The following is a 17145-nucleotide window of genomic DNA, read 5'->3' on the forward strand; positions in this document are numbered from 1 at the left end:
CTCCTCATCTGCTGCTACACTCTGCCAATCACTCAATTGGCTCCCCAACTTCTGAGCTACAGAGCCCTTAACAACCCTGCACCCCCCTATATCTCTACTCTCCTATCCAAATACACCCTTAACCGCCCTCTTCATTCCTCTCATGACCATACCTGGAAACTTCTGGGTTCCGGCTACTCGGAGCCTACCCTTGCAGTAAGCGGGGGTTCTCGCTGCCGTCGGGGGAAACATTGCCATTTAAAGGAGAAAGGCCTGTAAAGACCCCGCTCCGGCGACCTGGAGGATTCGGGTGTTGACCCAGAGAAGCAGGTTTATATATATCGGCAGCAGGGTCTAATATTAACATATATCAGCAGCAGGGTCTAATATTTATATATATTGGCAGCAGGGTCTAATATTTATATATCGGCAGCAGGGTCTAATATTTATATATCGGCAGCAGGGTCTACTATTAAAGAATGAAAAATAACTGCCAGTCCATCTGTTATTTTTAAATCATATTTCAATCAAGTCTTTACTTCAAAGAGATTAGCATATATTATATAGTTAAAAATGCATGTCGAACGCATATATACCGTATTGGCTCGGATATAGGCCGCCCCCCTATATATATATATGCCGCACCCTAAAAGTTTGGTGCTTTTTTAAAGAAAAAGTTTTTTTCTATAAAAAAGCATCAAAAAAACATGCTGCCACTCTGCCCCCCCCCCCCCGAGATATGCTGCCACTGTCCTCCCTCCCCGAGATATGCTACCACTGTCCTCCCTCCCTGAGATATGCTACCACTGTCCTCCCTCCCCGATATATGCTACCACTGTCCTCCTCTGCCCCCCCCCCGACTTACCGGAGCAGACTCCCAGGTGTCTTGCGGGGCCGGCGGGGGACATCTACGCAATACAACGTGGGAAGTGCTGGCAGGGGAGGCTGTCTGAGCGTATCGGGGAGTAGGATGCAGGTCCCCTGCACCGCTGCGGGGGATCTGTATCCTAACCCCACTGCCTGCCCGGGGCCCGGGACTGCATGCCCGGGGCGTCGGGCGCTAGACCCCAAATATAGGCCGCACCCCCACTTTAAAGACTTAAAGTGGGGGAAAAAAGTGCAGCCTATATTCGAGCCAATACGGTATATATATATATATATATATATATATATATACGGTATATATATTTATATATATATATTTATATATGTATATAGTGTATACGTGCCCCCCTAAATATCAAAGCTGGAGATGCCACTTCACTACCCTTTTCTCCTTTTGTACCATTTTGTTATCGTGTGCGATTTTATTTCACTGTGCTACGGAATTGGCACTATATAAATGTATAATGTAAACGTAGGAGAAGCTGCTGATCATTCTTTGACTGATCTGCAGCTTTCTGTTTTTTTATATATACAACATAGGGTTTAATGGAAATCTTGGAAGCAGGCACAGATGTGGATGCTGTACAGATATAGAGGTACGTAGCCCACACCCTAGGATTAAAGGGATCACTCAAACGCATTCAAATTCAAACGATTGCTGGAGTGTCCATATATGTGACTGCATCTAATTCTCTGAATGTTATAGTCAACTAAAACGAATCACGAACCGCTAATGATGTCACAATTACAACAGAAATAATTGGTGCTGGTAGGAAACACCGAGGACAGCATGCCCACGTCATCCTCTGTATGAATTAAAATGATGGCGCAAAAATCCATGTACACAGACGGCAAAGCCTGCAGGTAACCACTCTGCTAATGCAAAGAGCAACCATGAGCGTGATTTCCCCAGTCACATGACATCTCGGTTTCTAGGAAGTCACTCCCTCCGGGTAGATCAGGTGTCAAGGAAGTGGTGCTGACGTCACGAACGGAAGGTCAGGGCGCCTCGGAAAGGAAGTGAGAGTGCGAGGCCTCGTCCGCCATTGTGGAGAAAAGAGCCCGTCCAGAGCGAGAGTGAAAACCGGGGGACGAGGAGAGCAATAGCGAGGAGGCCGCCGCGGCCCCCCACCGGATCTATAACGCCATCTCTGTACTAAAACACTCACGGCGCTCGTATATATAGGAACATACACACCGTGCCACTTAAATCGTGTAGGTGTAAAGCGAACACTATATATCTATTATCTAAATACATTTTCCGTAGAATTGAAGGCAGTATATAGATATTCAGTGCGTCACACGTTGTTATAGTGAATATGCACTGACGCCCTTATACCGAATGTGTATGTAGTCCTTATAACGTTATTAGGCCAACTGTATATATTGTCCTTACAGCCCTAGGAGGGATATCCGGCCGCAGCACCTCCGGTCTGTAAGCGCGGATACAGCAGTACTGCTCGATCGGCTTGTATAAAGGGCCCACGGGTACCCGGAATACTCCAAAGGCGGACTTTTTTTTCTGGGCCTCAGGCTTTTTTTTATATTCTGATCTAGCCAGGTGGTATTCTGAGCGACCAAAGGAGGCATCTTCACCATCTCTGGCTCCACAGGAGAATGTCTGCGACCAGCGTGGATCAGGTAACAGTCCGGGTGTTGATAGCATGGTCCTGCTGCCATGTGCAGCATTGGACTGAGCAGTTCTCCTATAATACCGTATTAATCTCATTGGAACTCTTGTAATGTAGTTTGTGTTCTGCTTTGCGTTTTTACCGAGAGTGGTAGATGAGTGGAACAGCCTCCCATTGGAAGTGATGGAGGCCAAAACAGTGAGGGAGTAAGGAAAGGGCTATCCTAAATCTAAGATGAGATTCAGGAAAATTTGTCAGGCTACTAGGCAGACTGGTTGTTTTCTGCCTGCAGTCTCAATTGATCCTTCTACATAGAATTTCACTGGAGACAGGGTATAGGATTTACAAACAATAGCTGCTCATGGATTTATCCTGATCTGCATGCAGACATTATTTGTTTTATATAGCACCATCAAATTCCGTAGCGTTGTACAATGGGTAGACAGGACATAAGTAGTATCATCCTGACCGGTGGTATGTCCACTACACTTTATCAGTTTGTACAATATAAATAGGTGCTTAACAAACCAAAGTATCCTTACACATACGGATGCAATGGCTAAGGAAGCAGTGTGCTTAAAAATCTGATTTAACAGTTTTGGCTGTTTAAATTCTACCTGATAACAGGGAAACTTAGTTCCTGAAAGTGTTTTATTACTTTTTAAAAGTAAGTACTCCTGTGCTACTCTGGGTTGCTGTATTAATGTAATTTAGGTTAAATACAAAATTGTGATTATGTTATATGTTGTAGATTAGATTATGTTGGGCGGAAAGTGTGTGCTAAAAATTGTCTTATTATACCTTCTAAAGAATTTTCTATATTTAATTCCAGTGATCTTTTTCTTTCTTTTTCCACGTTGTTGCAGAGACCTAAAGGACAGGGAAATAAAGGTATGTTTAAGTTCCTTGATGACCATAATGCAGTCATTTTTAAAATATTTGTATACAGTGCAATGTTTTCATGGAAGGCTTTTTATTTTGTTACAGCTAATGTTTACCGAGTTGAGTGTTTTTTGTTTTCTTTAAAGTGTTACATTTACTACTCAATGAAAATATTTTAGCAAATTGTTTTATGCACAATGCAATTAACTCTTCCACAAGTTGTGTGTCTATAATACATAATGGAGAATCCCCCAGATTGTAGCCCATTGTAGTGCATGTGGAGTTCTATGATTTAATTTCATCGTCTGACCCACAAATTAACGGTTTAGTGACTAAACCTGTTTCCCATTGACATTTAAGCTGTACTTTTTTTCTTTAACTAGACATGCAGAATTAAATATGTTCCTAAATACATTAGTCAGCACCTTAAAATTTGCTGTATAACTTTTTTGTAATTTAAATATCTGTTTAGCACTGTTTGCTCTTGAGTGTGTCGTGGCATTGTCTGAGACCCGATCGTTCCCTGGTGTTGGCTTGTGCCTGGTCCTTTCCCACTCATGGCAACTTTGCAAAGAATGGGATAGATAGCTGTAGAGCATTAATATGATTCATGTACCGAACATCGCTAAATAGCTTTGCGGTTCCTGGTTTTTTTTGTTGTGTATGACAAAGCTGTGCTATTGCTGCTGGTGGTGTGGAGGCTCTGATAGTGCTATCTATTTCCCCTTTGCCTTATCAGTCGCATGGAAAATGTAAGTGAAGTCAAAATCAAAGGGGAAGAGGGATTCCACTGCTGTTTGTTGGGTCATATTTTCCAACACAGATAATGCATTCAAGGAGGCGGTTTCCCTAGATCCATTGTTGCCATGCATTTAGCTGGTAAAACAGGGTCTCTTCACTCTTTCTTTCCCGCCAAGCTCTGATTTCAGAGTATCTTGTTGATTCATGTTCTAAAGCAAATCTGTAATTGTAAACCTTATTTACCTAAGGTGCACACAGAAGAACAAAGCTTAGATATGCTATGTATGTCTTTGGTAATAAATCTTATCCTGTCTGATTTACAATAAAAATAACTGAAGCAGTGTTACTGTTATACATTTCAACACCAATGGAGTCTTATATTTTATTATGAAGCAAACCAGCGGATAGAGTAATGTGTTCATGTAGACAACTTCCTACACGGACCATGTGATTGTGGAACATATGAACTTGCCACATAACCAATTATAAACATACGGCTTGAGCACAGTCATTGTGTTCCCAACAGTAACTTTTTACAGGGTGTGCAAATTTGCCGCATTTGTAACATCTTTCCATTTTTTGTATTTTAAAAGTCTGACAATGCAGAACCTCATACAGAATAGCAATTGAAAGCCGTTTTAAAACAGATGGCACTTTCTGTGATACTAGTGTTAAAGCTTGGGATTTCCTCCTTTAAAAATCTCCCTTCTCTTACTTTTATATAAGTTGTCACTCCCTGTTTAACAGTGCTTTATTTCATAGTTGCTACACAGTCATGATTTTGTTATATACGTAATTCCAGGCTTTAGTTAATTGTTTAACCACTCGGCTGTTAACTGTGATTGCTGAACACACAAACTAATACCTGAGTGGCAAAGCTATTGTGTACAATGTAAATGTAATGCAATAATGCAAATACGAGTATATAATATATTATTTAGCAGACTATTGGTTTTGAGAGTTCACCTGTGATGATTATCCCCTAAGAGTAGTGTGACTTGTTTCTCGATGAAGTCTGAGAAGAAAAGGCAACTTGAGGATATATTCCATGTTGTCTTGCTTACTTTAGAAAGAAATTTGACTTAAACCGCAATACGCAGCTACTTCAAGTATTTAACTACTGACTAGCAATATAAGAAATACTATGATTTCTTGCATCTTTATTGACTTTTCACTACAATATGGTAGTTTAAGGTGCACTTAAATTTCAGTTATATTTATAAAAACATCTTGTTTGAACACTTTCAAGTGATTGAGTTTGCAAGTGGAAGTCTAGAGGTCCCATTATTACTTGTAGAAGGGATGGTTTTTAGTCCCATCAATGTTAGCTTGGTGAAACTAGACTTTTCACCGTCAGAAATAGTGTAATAGTTCTTCATTTGCAAACAATCTAACGAAGGCCTATTGGTGAAAAGTATTTTTTTTTTTTTTCCAAGGACCTGTTAGCGCTGCCATAAAGCAATTATCCGAACAATGTCTCAGATGTTGCATGTCAGCAGGTTAAACTAAATTCAGAATTAAAATATAGCAGCTCATTCTTAAGGCTACATAATATTTTGTATCCACACAGAAAAGACAACTGTTAAGTGGACCAATACATGTGGCACTTGTATGCATCTCAAGCTTAATTACTTTGTGACAGACTGCAGTGGGGATGGTAGAATGCGTTATGGGTGTACGCATACACTATATAGCCGCAATTATTTGGATACCCCTCCTAATAAGTTTAAGTGTTTCAGCCACACCCTTTGCTAACAGGTGTATAAAATCAAGCACATAGGCAGTAGAATGGGTCGAACTGAAGAGCTCAAAGACATTAAATATGGCACTGTCATAAGAAGCCACCTTTGTCACAAGTCTGTTCATGGAATTTCTGCCCTACTAGATCTGCTGCAGTCCACTGTGGTTGCTATTGTTGTGAAGCATCTAGGGGCAACAGCTCAGCCACAAATCAATAGACCACATAGACTCGAAGAACAGGGCTGCTGAAGTGCATAGCATATAAAAAACATCTGTAGTATCACTCACTACAGAGAGATGGATTTAACATCAGCAAAGCACTGTGCATCAAGAGCTTCAGGAAACTGTTTTTCACAGCTGACCAGATGCACACAAGCCAAATACAACTGTGCGCAATGCCAAGCGTCAGCTGGAGTAGTGTAAAGACCACCACCACTGGAGCTTTGGCAACGTGTTCGCTTGAGTGTTGAATCGCACTTTACTGGAAGTCTGATGGAAAAATCTAGGTTTGGCAGATGCCAAGAGGACACTGCCTACCAGTTACCTGCTGTAACATTTGACTACAGGGTTTGGGCTAGGCCCCTTAGTTCTAGTGAAGGGTAATGTTAATGCTACAGCATACAAAGACATTTAAGGCAATTGTATGCTTCCAACTTCGTGGCACATGTTTGGTGAAGGCCCTTTCCTGTTGACTTTACCCATGTGCACAAATCAAGGGTCTATAAGACATGATTGGAGTTTGGTGTGGTGGAACTCAAGTGGCCTGCACAGATGCCTGACTTAGACTTTAACCCCATTGAGCCCCTTTTGGCTGAATAGAAACACCAATGGTAGCCAGGCCTCTTCTCGTCCAGTGACCGTGCCTGTCCTCACAAATTCCCACAGACACACTCCAAAGTCTTGTGGAAAGCCTTCCCAATGAACTCAAGGCTGTTACAGCTGCAGTAGAGGAGCCAACTTCAAAGTAATGCCCAAGCTTTTGGAATGAGATAAACCATACAAGGATAACTTTGCTTTCAGGCAATCTGTCTCTGAGGATAAGTTGTTTTTAGTAGCACTAATGCTGTGATCTGCTTGATAACTTCACGGTGATGTATATTAGACGTGCAAATAGGTTTGAAATATCTTTGGCCCTTTTTTTTTTTTTTGTTTTTGGTCCATTCGTTTTCGGCAACAATTCTCTTTCTCGGTCCATTTGGCTTGGCCAAAAATTTGAGGGCATTTTTAATTAGGGAATGAAATGCATTGCTCGTTGCCCACATTCACACTCACTGTCTTACTCATGCTCTCTAAATTTTTCCCTACCGCTTCTGCATCTTCTTGCACTGCCGTCCTCTCTTCCGATTAGAGGATCGGATAGGACGTCGCCATAGTGGCCCCATTTTGGCGGAAGTTGCTAATTTGTGTCAGCAGAAATGTGGACAAAGAAAGATTGAAGGAAAAAGATAGAAGATACGGAAGTTGTAGGGAAATATTTAGAGAGTGAGAGGGTGAACGAGAGTGTGAGTGAATGGTAGATCTCAAATATATAATATGGACTCAGTATATGATGCTCAAGTCTATGCAAAATTATTATGTAGATCAACCTTGTCGATGTTTAGATGAACATTTAAGATGCGATTAAGAACAAAATGATAAAGGTCCTATAAATAAGCACATCTGCTGATGGTCTGCTTAGAATATTATGAGGCCTCAATCATAACAAATACCTGTTCATTAATTTGCCAAATGTAATGTTTTCATGTGTTTATGTTTTATTATTGCCACAGATTTTAGTAAACTTGTTATCAATGCTAGAGACCAGTGTTAAAGTTTGGTGCAAATGTTGAAACCCGTCATGTACATTTTCTTTCCCGCAGTTGCAGTACAGAACGGTTCGATGCATCAAAAGGATGCAGTAAATGATGACGATTTTGAGCCATATCTAAGCAGCCAGACTAATCAGGTAGGTCAAGATTTTGGAGACAGATTGAATTTCTTCATGCTTCTTTTTGTGTATGTCATAATCTACAAAATACATAATCATAATGAATTATCATATTGTGGTGATAGTATTTTAATGATGGACTTTGAAACCAGTATTATCCAAACTGAGAATTCCCCATGGACTGCTGTATGGAACTTTTTGAGTGTTATCTAAAACTTTTAGATCTGTTACGTCATTGCTATCCATTCAGTTAGATCACACACCCATATAGTGGTAGATGCGCATCTTCATTTATGTACTGAATTCCTCACTCAAAAGCTAGGTGTTGGGCTCAAGCCCATGTGGCCTTCCCCACTTTTAGTCTACAACAGTCGTGTCTGGTAGTAAATAGTTTTTGTCTCTCACCTGTTTTACAATTCAAATACACCCTGCCCCTTAGCTGATTTGTGAATAGCTTATGGCTTCAGAAAGGCTGTCTATTGGCTGGTGGTGCTCTAAATCACTATTTCCTACCTGATCTTCCTATAGGAAAAGCCTTAAATTCAACAAAGAAACATGGTAACAAAAAACAAGCCTGCTTTATTGTCAACTCATTTGCGTGTCATTCTACTAACAAACTGGCCCATAATTATATTGCTTTCATTTCATATACCTGCAATACAGAACATGTGCTATGTTTGTGTAGTAGATATGTCTATATAAAATCACTGTACTCTGCACAATTAGTGAATAGGAGACAAATCCTATTGACTTGCAAGCATGGTAAAGGAAGAGCTGCCCTAGGATGTAATCTCCATGGGACAAATATCTCTATCCTAATGTATGCTGCCTCCAAATGTCTGCTAATGAATTTGTGGCACCTCTCAATTTCCTGCAAGCCACAAAGCATGCAGTACATACATTATATGACTGTGTGTATGTAGACACCTGACCATCACACCTATATAGCTTGTAGAAGTCCGCGTCCTAAAGGATGGAAATTAATACGAAGCCGCACCCCCCTCTTCTTACAGATACAACACCCTTTGCTCTTTTGTGAAGACTTACTCCGAAACCTTGTAGAATGTCTGGGATTTTGTGCCCATTTAACAGAGTATTTCTGAGTACTTTAAGATGCTTTTTTTTTCCAAAATGGGGAAAAAATAAAACAAAGCTGCAGTTACCCCTTCTGTTGTCCACCAATTCTCGCCACTAAATGGCAGCTTGAAGCAGAAACGCGCTTTCTGCGCATATAAAGTGCTATAATATGCTTTCAAATGCATATGATGTAAGCAATATCTCTTTAACAATCACTTTACATCCAATTGTTGAAGTCAATAGTGCTTTCCTTTAGTATACCAGTTAGCTGGTTGAGCTATTAGTCTTTATTTCGTTCAGTAGTCACAAGTCTTAATAGGTCTTGCTTAAAAGAGAAACTTAACAGGGTATTTCAACCTAGATGCTGTAACTTTTCTTTGAGTTATGCAAACCATGCAATATTTATTGCTAGAGCTTCAGTGAGTGCTGGAGGATTTCTCTTCTGAAAAGAGCAACTTTGATGCTTTATGTATTGCATATCTAATGCTGTATGATGAAATGTCTCATCCCTTAGAACTTAAGTTGTCTACGTTTTGATGTATTGCTAAACCTCTGCTATGTGTGGACCAGATATGGGCAATACTATCATTGTTGTCTCATAAGTTCACAGTAGTAACCAGTATTTAAGGGCCACAAACAAATCCAGAATTGTGTGTATCCTTACCTGAAAACACTTACTGTAATGGATTTGTAGTTAAAATGCTTGTGCTCAAGCTTGGATATCCCCCCTAAAGGACTATACGTCTGCATCCCACTTTTAAATACTTACACATTTCTTTCCCATTCCTTGTTTTGTTTACGTTCTGAAATAGAATACTACAGACTACTAACTGCTTTGTGTCATGGAATCGGCATACTTTCACACTTGTTTCCTTGGCGTCTGAGTAATTTGTTGGGCTGTTTTAGTTTTATAACTCATGTCTGTATGGTGGTAACACTCCTAAAGGAGACAAGAAGATTATTTAACATATACCCTAGAACTTCACTTGAGGAATTAAACTTAACAGTGATCACTTGTGTTAACTTTGACAGTTTTGGGACTTTCAGTGGCAATTACTTAGCATATTGATTATAGTGATTACATTCAACTCTAAATTTCTTCGAGCTTTTGTTTGGCCAGTCACAGAAGGATCTGTTTACTAAAGTGACAGGCGAGTCCCAACACTTTGACTTTGCTTTACCGTTTATAAAAGACAAACTCCAGTGAGCTACTTGCTGCTACTGGCCTTGAATAATGTGTAGTTAAGTCAGTGTGATATCTTCAGTCTCGCCTACTGTATTATGCATTACACAGGGCCAGCTCAGCCATTTAGACACCTGCAAGTGTTGGCCCTTCATAATGAATAGTTAATTGAGAATATTAAATCAGCAACTCGCTACTTAGTGAATAAAACCTACAAGTACCAAAACTTGCTTGCCTCTTTGTTTTTGGCCAGGCATCCCATTGATAGCTTTATCTCGGCTTCAAGACCTTCAGAAATGAGAATATTACCGTCTAGGTAACATTTGGTCAATTTGTAAGAATATAATGCTTTGTTTTGCATTGGTCGAGTTGAAAAACATTGTTGTTGCATTTCTATTTAAGTTTATGTGAAAATCATTCTCATAAAACATCTGTTACTATGCAACAATGATTCTAATTGTGACCTCTTTTTATTGCAGAGTAATAGCTATCCACCAATGTCAGACCCGTACATGCCTAGTTATTATGCTCCATCCATTGGATTTCCTTACTCCCTTGGTGAAGCAGCGTGGTCCACTGCAGGTGATCCACCAATGCCATATTTGACAACATATGGACAGATGAGTAATGGGGAACATCATTACATCCCGGATGGAGTATTCGGTCAGCCTGGAGCTTTGGGGAACACGCCCCCCTTCTTAAGCCAGCATGGGTTTAACTTTTTTCCTGGCAATGCAGATTTCTCCACATGGGGGACAAGTGGATCTCAGGGACAATCAACACAAAGTTCTGCATATAGCAGTAGCTACGGTTACCCACATAGTTCCCTTGGTAGAGCCATAGCTGATGGGCAAGCTGGCTTTGGCAATGACACTTTAAGCAAAGTTCCGGGTATTAACAGCCTTGAGCAAGGAATGACGGGGCTGAAAATTGGCGGGGACATGACAGCTGCTGTAACTAAAACTGTAGGGTCAGCTTTGACTAGTGCTGGTATGACAAGCATAGCAGCAAACAGTGTTCCCCCGGTTAGTAGTTCAGCACCTAAGCCAACCTCATGGGCTGCCATTGCTCGAAAGCCTGCAAAGCCTCAACCTAAGCTTAAACCTAAGGGTAATGTGGGCATCGGTAGTACTGCTGTACCTCCTCCACCTATAAAACACAACATCAATATTGGAACTTGGGATGATAAAGGGGCTATGGTAAAGTCCCCTCCCACTCAACCAGTTCTGCCTCCTCAGCCTGTACTACAGCATCCTCAGCCATTAACTCAGCCTCTACCCATGGTGCAAAACCAACTGCCTCAACAGCAGCTTCAGCAACCGCAGCAGCCACAGGGACCTCATCAACAGGTCCAGCAACATCAGGTGCAGCAGCAGCTTCAAAATCGCTGGGTAGCACCGAGAAACAGGGCAATGGGCTTCAATCAGAACAATATATCAGGCAACGATAACTTTGGTTTAGGTGTTGTGCCTATTAGCTCCTCACCTTCTGGTGTTGAGGTACACCCAGTACTGGAGAAACTGAAGGCCATAAATAACTACAATCCCAAAGACTTTGACTGGAGTCTGAAAAATGGACGTGTGTTTATAATCAAAAGCTACTCGGAGGACGATATTCACCGTTCTATTAAGTACTCTATCTGGTGCAGTACTGAACATGGCAATAAGCGTTTGGATGCTGCTTATCGATCTTTAAATGCAAAGGGCCCACTATATTTACTCTTTAGTGTAAATGGAAGTGGACATTTCTGTGGCGTAGCTGAGATGAAGTCTGTTGTAGACTATAACGCTTATGCTGGAGTGTGGTCCCAAGACAAGTGGAAGGGAAAGTTTGATGTTAAATGGGTCTTTGTTAAGGACGTTCCCAATAACCAGCTGCGACACATTCGCTTAGAAAACAATGATAATAAGCCTGTTACCAATTCAAGGGACACTCAAGAAGTACCCCTAGAAAAAGCCAAGCAAGTTCTAAAAATAATTGCTACTTTCAAGCCTACAACCTCTATTTTTGATGACTTTGCACATTATGAAAAGCGTCAAGAAGAGGAGGAAGCCATGCGTAGGGTAAGCTTTCACTAACTTATTCAAGCTCTTTTTTTCTTAAGACATAAGTAATATACATTTCATGCCTATAATATACAGAAATTAACAGCTTAAAAAGACACCATTCAGGGAGGTCATGTCTAGGAAAATGGAATTCAACAGATGTGAATTCTGTCTTTTAATTACTAGACCATTTAATGTTATGTAAAGTGCTGGAAAAATCCCGTGTAGCATTTAGAAGAGGGACATATACAATGGCACAAAAAGCTAGCCACCTGCAATAAACCAACTCTGTCTTATTTGTTTGTTGCTGGATTTAATTTGTAATGGGGGAGTCTAGTGTACTTTACTTTGTAAAGCGCATGCATGGGTAGGGGGTTCTTATTAGAACTCTGGAATCTTGTGTGAGCCAGAATTAGCTGGCGGCAAGCACATATGAGATGCTTTCCCCCAAACGCATATCCTGCAATGCGGACAACTGGGACACAGGGAGAAAAGCACATGTATATGGCATTCCATTAATTTCTTTATGAATTGGTGAAAAAAGTTAATTTGAAAGTAACATTCAGCTATCATGTGCATATAATAGCAAGAATGTCATCCCAAAAAATGAGAAATTAGGCATTATTCTTCCCTTAAACTTTGTCTTGCCCCCGAAACACTTTCTGCAGTGTCTAAAAGAATGCCTTTTTGTTATTTACTGTGTATTTTTTATTCTCATGTTTTATATTTCTCATTGGCTTACCTCTGTCCCAGATGGTAAAAGAAAAGGTGATATTGGGGCTTATTAAATGTAAGTGGTGTTTCAGCTCCTTGGCTTCACTATATAATATGGCAATGTAAAAGTGCTGGGTTGTATAGTGAAGAGCGTTGGTAGCAGGAAGAAAAGTGGCAGAATCACCTAATAGATCTGTGGTCAGACTTTGCAGAGAGTATTGTGTACAGTTCTGGGGACCTGAGGTTTAGTTTTCCCTTGCCGAGAGGGTAGTAGAAACAACCACCCAGTATAAGCAGCAGAGGTTAAAACAGTTAGGAAATTAAAACTTGCATGTGATAGCCATAACTTTATCCTGAATTTAAGACAAGACCAAGGCAAATTCTCTACATCAGATGGGCAGACGAAAATATGTTAAACAAAATTCTATGTTTCTGTGTAAGGCCCAACCCCAGCAAGTTTCTACTGTGGGAAGTTTAGCATGATAGGACTGTGATTGGTGTTTAATATATATATATTGAATTTTTCTGTCCAATTTTGGTATGTTAACCATACTTTCATTAAAAGTAAGTAACACGCCAAAATTGGACAAAAAAATCAATAACATATATATATATATATATATATATATATATATATATATATATATATATATAAATATATATATATATATATATATATAAAATTTATACATGATCGCTAACAGCAATCACACTCATATCATGCCCAGACAGCCTGTACATGCTAGAATTGATTAGAGGCTCCCTATGCCATGCTATCAGACACGCATGCGTTTTCATGGAAGCCTACAGCAGTCATCAAAGAGACTCTCCCCTGCAATGGCTGGTCTATAGACCAGCAATTGAGTCCCAGCTGCCAGAGGCAGCTTCAGGGACAGGGGAGAGGGTTCTTCGGTCTCCACATGAGTGTGGAGACCAGCCCCAACACCCCCTGCTGCCTGATCGCTCCCTGAGAGCGACAGTGCAGTGTTAACCCCTTCAATGCCACAATTGTGTATGACACATTCGTGGCATTGCAGGGGTTAACATTTGACATTTGTCCCCACAAACTTGCGGGGACTAAATATCAGTCAATGCTGTGCTCCAGCATTTATAAAAAAATAAAAAAAAAAGTCCAGGGTGCTTCCAGGTCAAACGCTGTGAGTTTAGTAAGTGGGCCGGTGATGATCAGATCACTCCTGACCAACTGTTGGTTAAAAAAAATCCTGGCTCCTAACTTTTTTACCTGGCGCCTAGATTCACAACAAATTTGTCAAGCCCTGGATTAATGCATTGTCTAGATTCATAATTTTGTAAACAAAGAAAAAAAAGTAGCGCTGCTTCCGTTTGATGTGAATGGAAATCTAAATAAACAATTCATTCTTTTCAAGGCACGCTTTATTTTTTGTTACAATTTCAAATTTACTATTTAAATAATTTATTTGCATGATGGGATGTGCTTTATTGTTTAAGTGTTTAGAGATACAAGACTGTGAGAGATGGCAAAGTGCACATTGCTTGGTACTTTCTAAAGATCTTGCTAAAGAAATGGGGATTTTTTTTTTTAAATATTTTTTGAGAACAAACTTGCAATTTATCAATCAGCACAGGGAATATTATATTTTATGTAATATATACCACTTGGTTTATGTTTATCCTTGTGACAAGTCTGCTTAAAATTATGATCCCATAGTATTCATATTGTTATAGCTCTCTGTGGTTCTTTGCTTTTGTTTGGCTAAACTTTCTATTTCTTATTTATTTTTTTAGGAGAGAAATAGAAACAAACAATAACTGTATGGAGGTGTCCTGCCATAATCACAACACTAATAATGATGCAGACTCTGGAATTGCCTACTTTGTTGATGACATAATTGATGCTTTTTATTTCTGCTTAAGGTGACATCTTTGAACACTTTAACACAAATTGACTTTTTCTTATTGTTTTCATCAATACATCAGCCCCCCCCCTTTTTTTTTTCCTTCTTCACCAAACACAATTGAGAACTTTACCTTCGTCAAGCACTTTCTGTCCTGAAGCTTTTACTGGTATCTGCTGTCTTGTAATCATGCATCCTAGCAAAGACGCGGGAGACCCACTGAATGCAAGGATTCTTTAGCTCTGAATTTTGTTATACTAACAACCATTAGAAATGTGGCTAGATGATGTGAGATTCACTGTTTGTATCCATTTTCTTTATATTGTGTCCATTTGATCAGCTGTTGATGAAAGTAAAAATGCGACATGTTCAACCGGTAAATTTCAACTGTCTATCAAATATCGCTGTAGTAAGATCAAAGCTGAGGTTTAAAATGCAGTTTAGCTAAATTAAGCTGATGTCTACAAGCCTGTAGAGACATTTGTTCCAACTGTTTGGTGTAAGAAAATATTAAAATGCAGCTTTGTGGCCACCAAGTTTTAATGCACATTTATTATATTTCTGTAATCATATTTAATCATTTTGCTGTCAAAAAATAGCTTTCCTGGATTTTGGCAACAGAAGGGGGACAGACAAGAATTATTGTTTAGTTCCACACAGTGTCACAAATGTCAGTGTTGAGTAAACAATTAGTCCAAATGACATATTTATGTTAAGTGCATAAAATTGCGTTGCTTGGATGTTTGAGAAGTTAACACGTAGAATTTTTACATTAGTATCAAGAATATAACCCACGTGTATATGGCACTTTTTTCTTTTCTTCTTTTGACTCTTCCTATTGAAAAGCTCCAATAACAATGGACAGAATCACGTTCTCAGCCCAGTTACTTGTTTGATTAATTTTTAAGTGCCTGTTTCCTTTTATATTTTTAGTTTGTAGAAGTTATTTGAATTCTTTTTAATGTATTGCGGAGAAATGTATTAATGTAAAGTATATTAGCCTCACTAAAATGGCAGTAATTTGTGCATTTTCTCAAAGCTGCTTTCTAGCTTAGCCAATTGTAGTGCAAAAAAATTGAGTCTTCATGCAGTAGAATTGTTATTGAATAAGCGTGTATGGTCATAAATCCTAAAGATTGTGTTATTTTACTGTCACTTCAACCGTATACTGATTTCTGAATACAAATTGAACATATCTGTATCCAAACTTCTTAAACCCTGACATTGAAAAGTTTTCTTTACGGTAGTTTATGGAAATATATATGTCCCCTATTAAAGTAGGAACCCGGTCTTATGGATGTAATTTGTTTAGGAACAATCCATTACATCCTGTTCAAATCTATTTTTTTATCTTTAAAATTAACATTTAAATTACAAGAAAATCGCCTCTGAGTTATTTTAAAGGAATTATGGCATTGAAAGGGTGGAGAAATAATGACTTTGAGCCAGATCGACTGACAATTGAAATGGTAAGGAGAGGCTGAAGTTACCTAAAATACCTAAAAAGTATTTCTAAAAGATATATGCACATTTATCTTTACCCTTGACCCTTTTTTTCTTCACCATAATCCTTTAAAATATGACACACCTGTACAATGAAATTCTAAGTTTGTAACGCAGAGACTTTGTACTTGAAGTGAAGGGCGGATGGGGTAATGAAAAGGTTCCTCTAATACTAGAATTACATTTCCAGCCACGAATGCAGTTTTGATATTCCTGTTCTGGTCTGCTCAGTGCAATCTCAATCTTTATATTCAGAATAGAAGCAGATGAGTCTGATAATATTAAGGGATTCTTTTTTTGACATTTTAACATCAGCAGTATTTATTCATTAACAACTAGTCTCATACAATTGCAACTTAAAATTGAATCTGTCTTTTTAGAAGCAGTGTTTATCCTACTTAGTCAACTTCCAACACTAGCCATTAAATTGGACCTGTCACAGCTTTTAGCATTTTAATTTTAGACAGCAGATTTATAATCTGAAGACACAAATATTTTGTGAAGGGGCAGGTTTACTTTAAGGTGGTGTTGGGTGTATGGAAGGCAATTGTATCCGATCATGTAATGGTTTGCATGCTTGGTTTGCATGTTTCACTAATCTTGGTCCATTGGAAAACATTCTGATTCTTTCCACTTGGCCATGTTATTGTTCGCTGTTTGCATCGGAGCACAATCCAACACCATTAAACCTTGCTCACTCAGGGATTCGTGCAACTGTTGCTGTAACCGGCAAGCCACCTGTCTGATGACAGATCACGTCACTGCTGTTCCATGCCGGAGGCAGGTTCTCAGACTCTCCACGTAGGATATTTATTTTATGGTTTCCATTTTGAAACGAGCGTGGGAATTTTTCAGGGGTGGGGGAGGTGGTGGTAGGTTCTTGAGTTAATTTCATTTTAACCCTTCGGTGATAAGATATCAATAGGTCCCCAAGCACTGCCAGTATTACGAAGCAGCTGTT

General features: G+C 39.4%; 1 protein-coding gene across 3 annotated transcripts; it reads left to right on the forward strand.

Annotated features, from left to right (window-relative positions):
* Positions 1-1840: 1840 nt before the first annotated feature.
* On the forward strand, positions 1841-15970 carry YTHDF3 (YTH N6-methyladenosine RNA binding protein F3). 3 transcript variants are annotated; one of them, XM_053466132.1, is made up of 6 exons: positions 1841-2079; positions 2263-2505; positions 3362-3386; positions 7718-7803; positions 10525-12108; positions 14572-15970. In XM_053466132.1, exons 2-6 carry the CDS (start codon positions 2482-2484, stop codon positions 14593-14595), a joined length of 1743 nt encoding a protein of 580 aa, XP_053322107.1. In that variant the 5' UTR covers positions 1841-2079; positions 2263-2481; the 3' UTR covers positions 14596-15970. The 3 variants fall into 3 exon arrangements, with proteins under 3 accessions (XP_053322107.1, XP_053322108.1, XP_053322109.1); XM_053466133.1 differs by having other exon boundaries at positions 2422-2505; XM_053466134.1 differs by having other exon boundaries at positions 1841-2505; positions 3328-3386.
* The last annotated feature ends 1175 nt before the right edge of the window (positions 15971-17145 follow it).

The sequence above is a fragment of the Spea bombifrons genome, chromosome 5, assembly GCF_027358695.1.
Source record: "Spea bombifrons isolate aSpeBom1 chromosome 5, aSpeBom1.2.pri, whole genome shotgun sequence".
NCBI lineage: Eukaryota > Metazoa > Chordata > Amphibia > Anura > Pelobatidae > Spea > Spea bombifrons.

Bases quoted from the DNA above. Each gene is read 5' to 3' on its own strand.
- YTHDF3 (XM_053466132.1), top strand. From the start codon at position 2,482: ATGTCTGCGACCAGCGTGGATCAG. The intron at 3,387-7,717 runs GTATGTTTAAGT...TCTTTCCCGCAG, and splicing joins TAAAGGACAGGGAAATAAAG to TTGCAGTACAGAACGGTTCG. The intron at 7,804-10,524 runs GTAGGTCAAGAT...TTTTTATTGCAG, and splicing joins TAAGCAGCCAGACTAATCAG to AGTAATAGCTATCCACCAAT.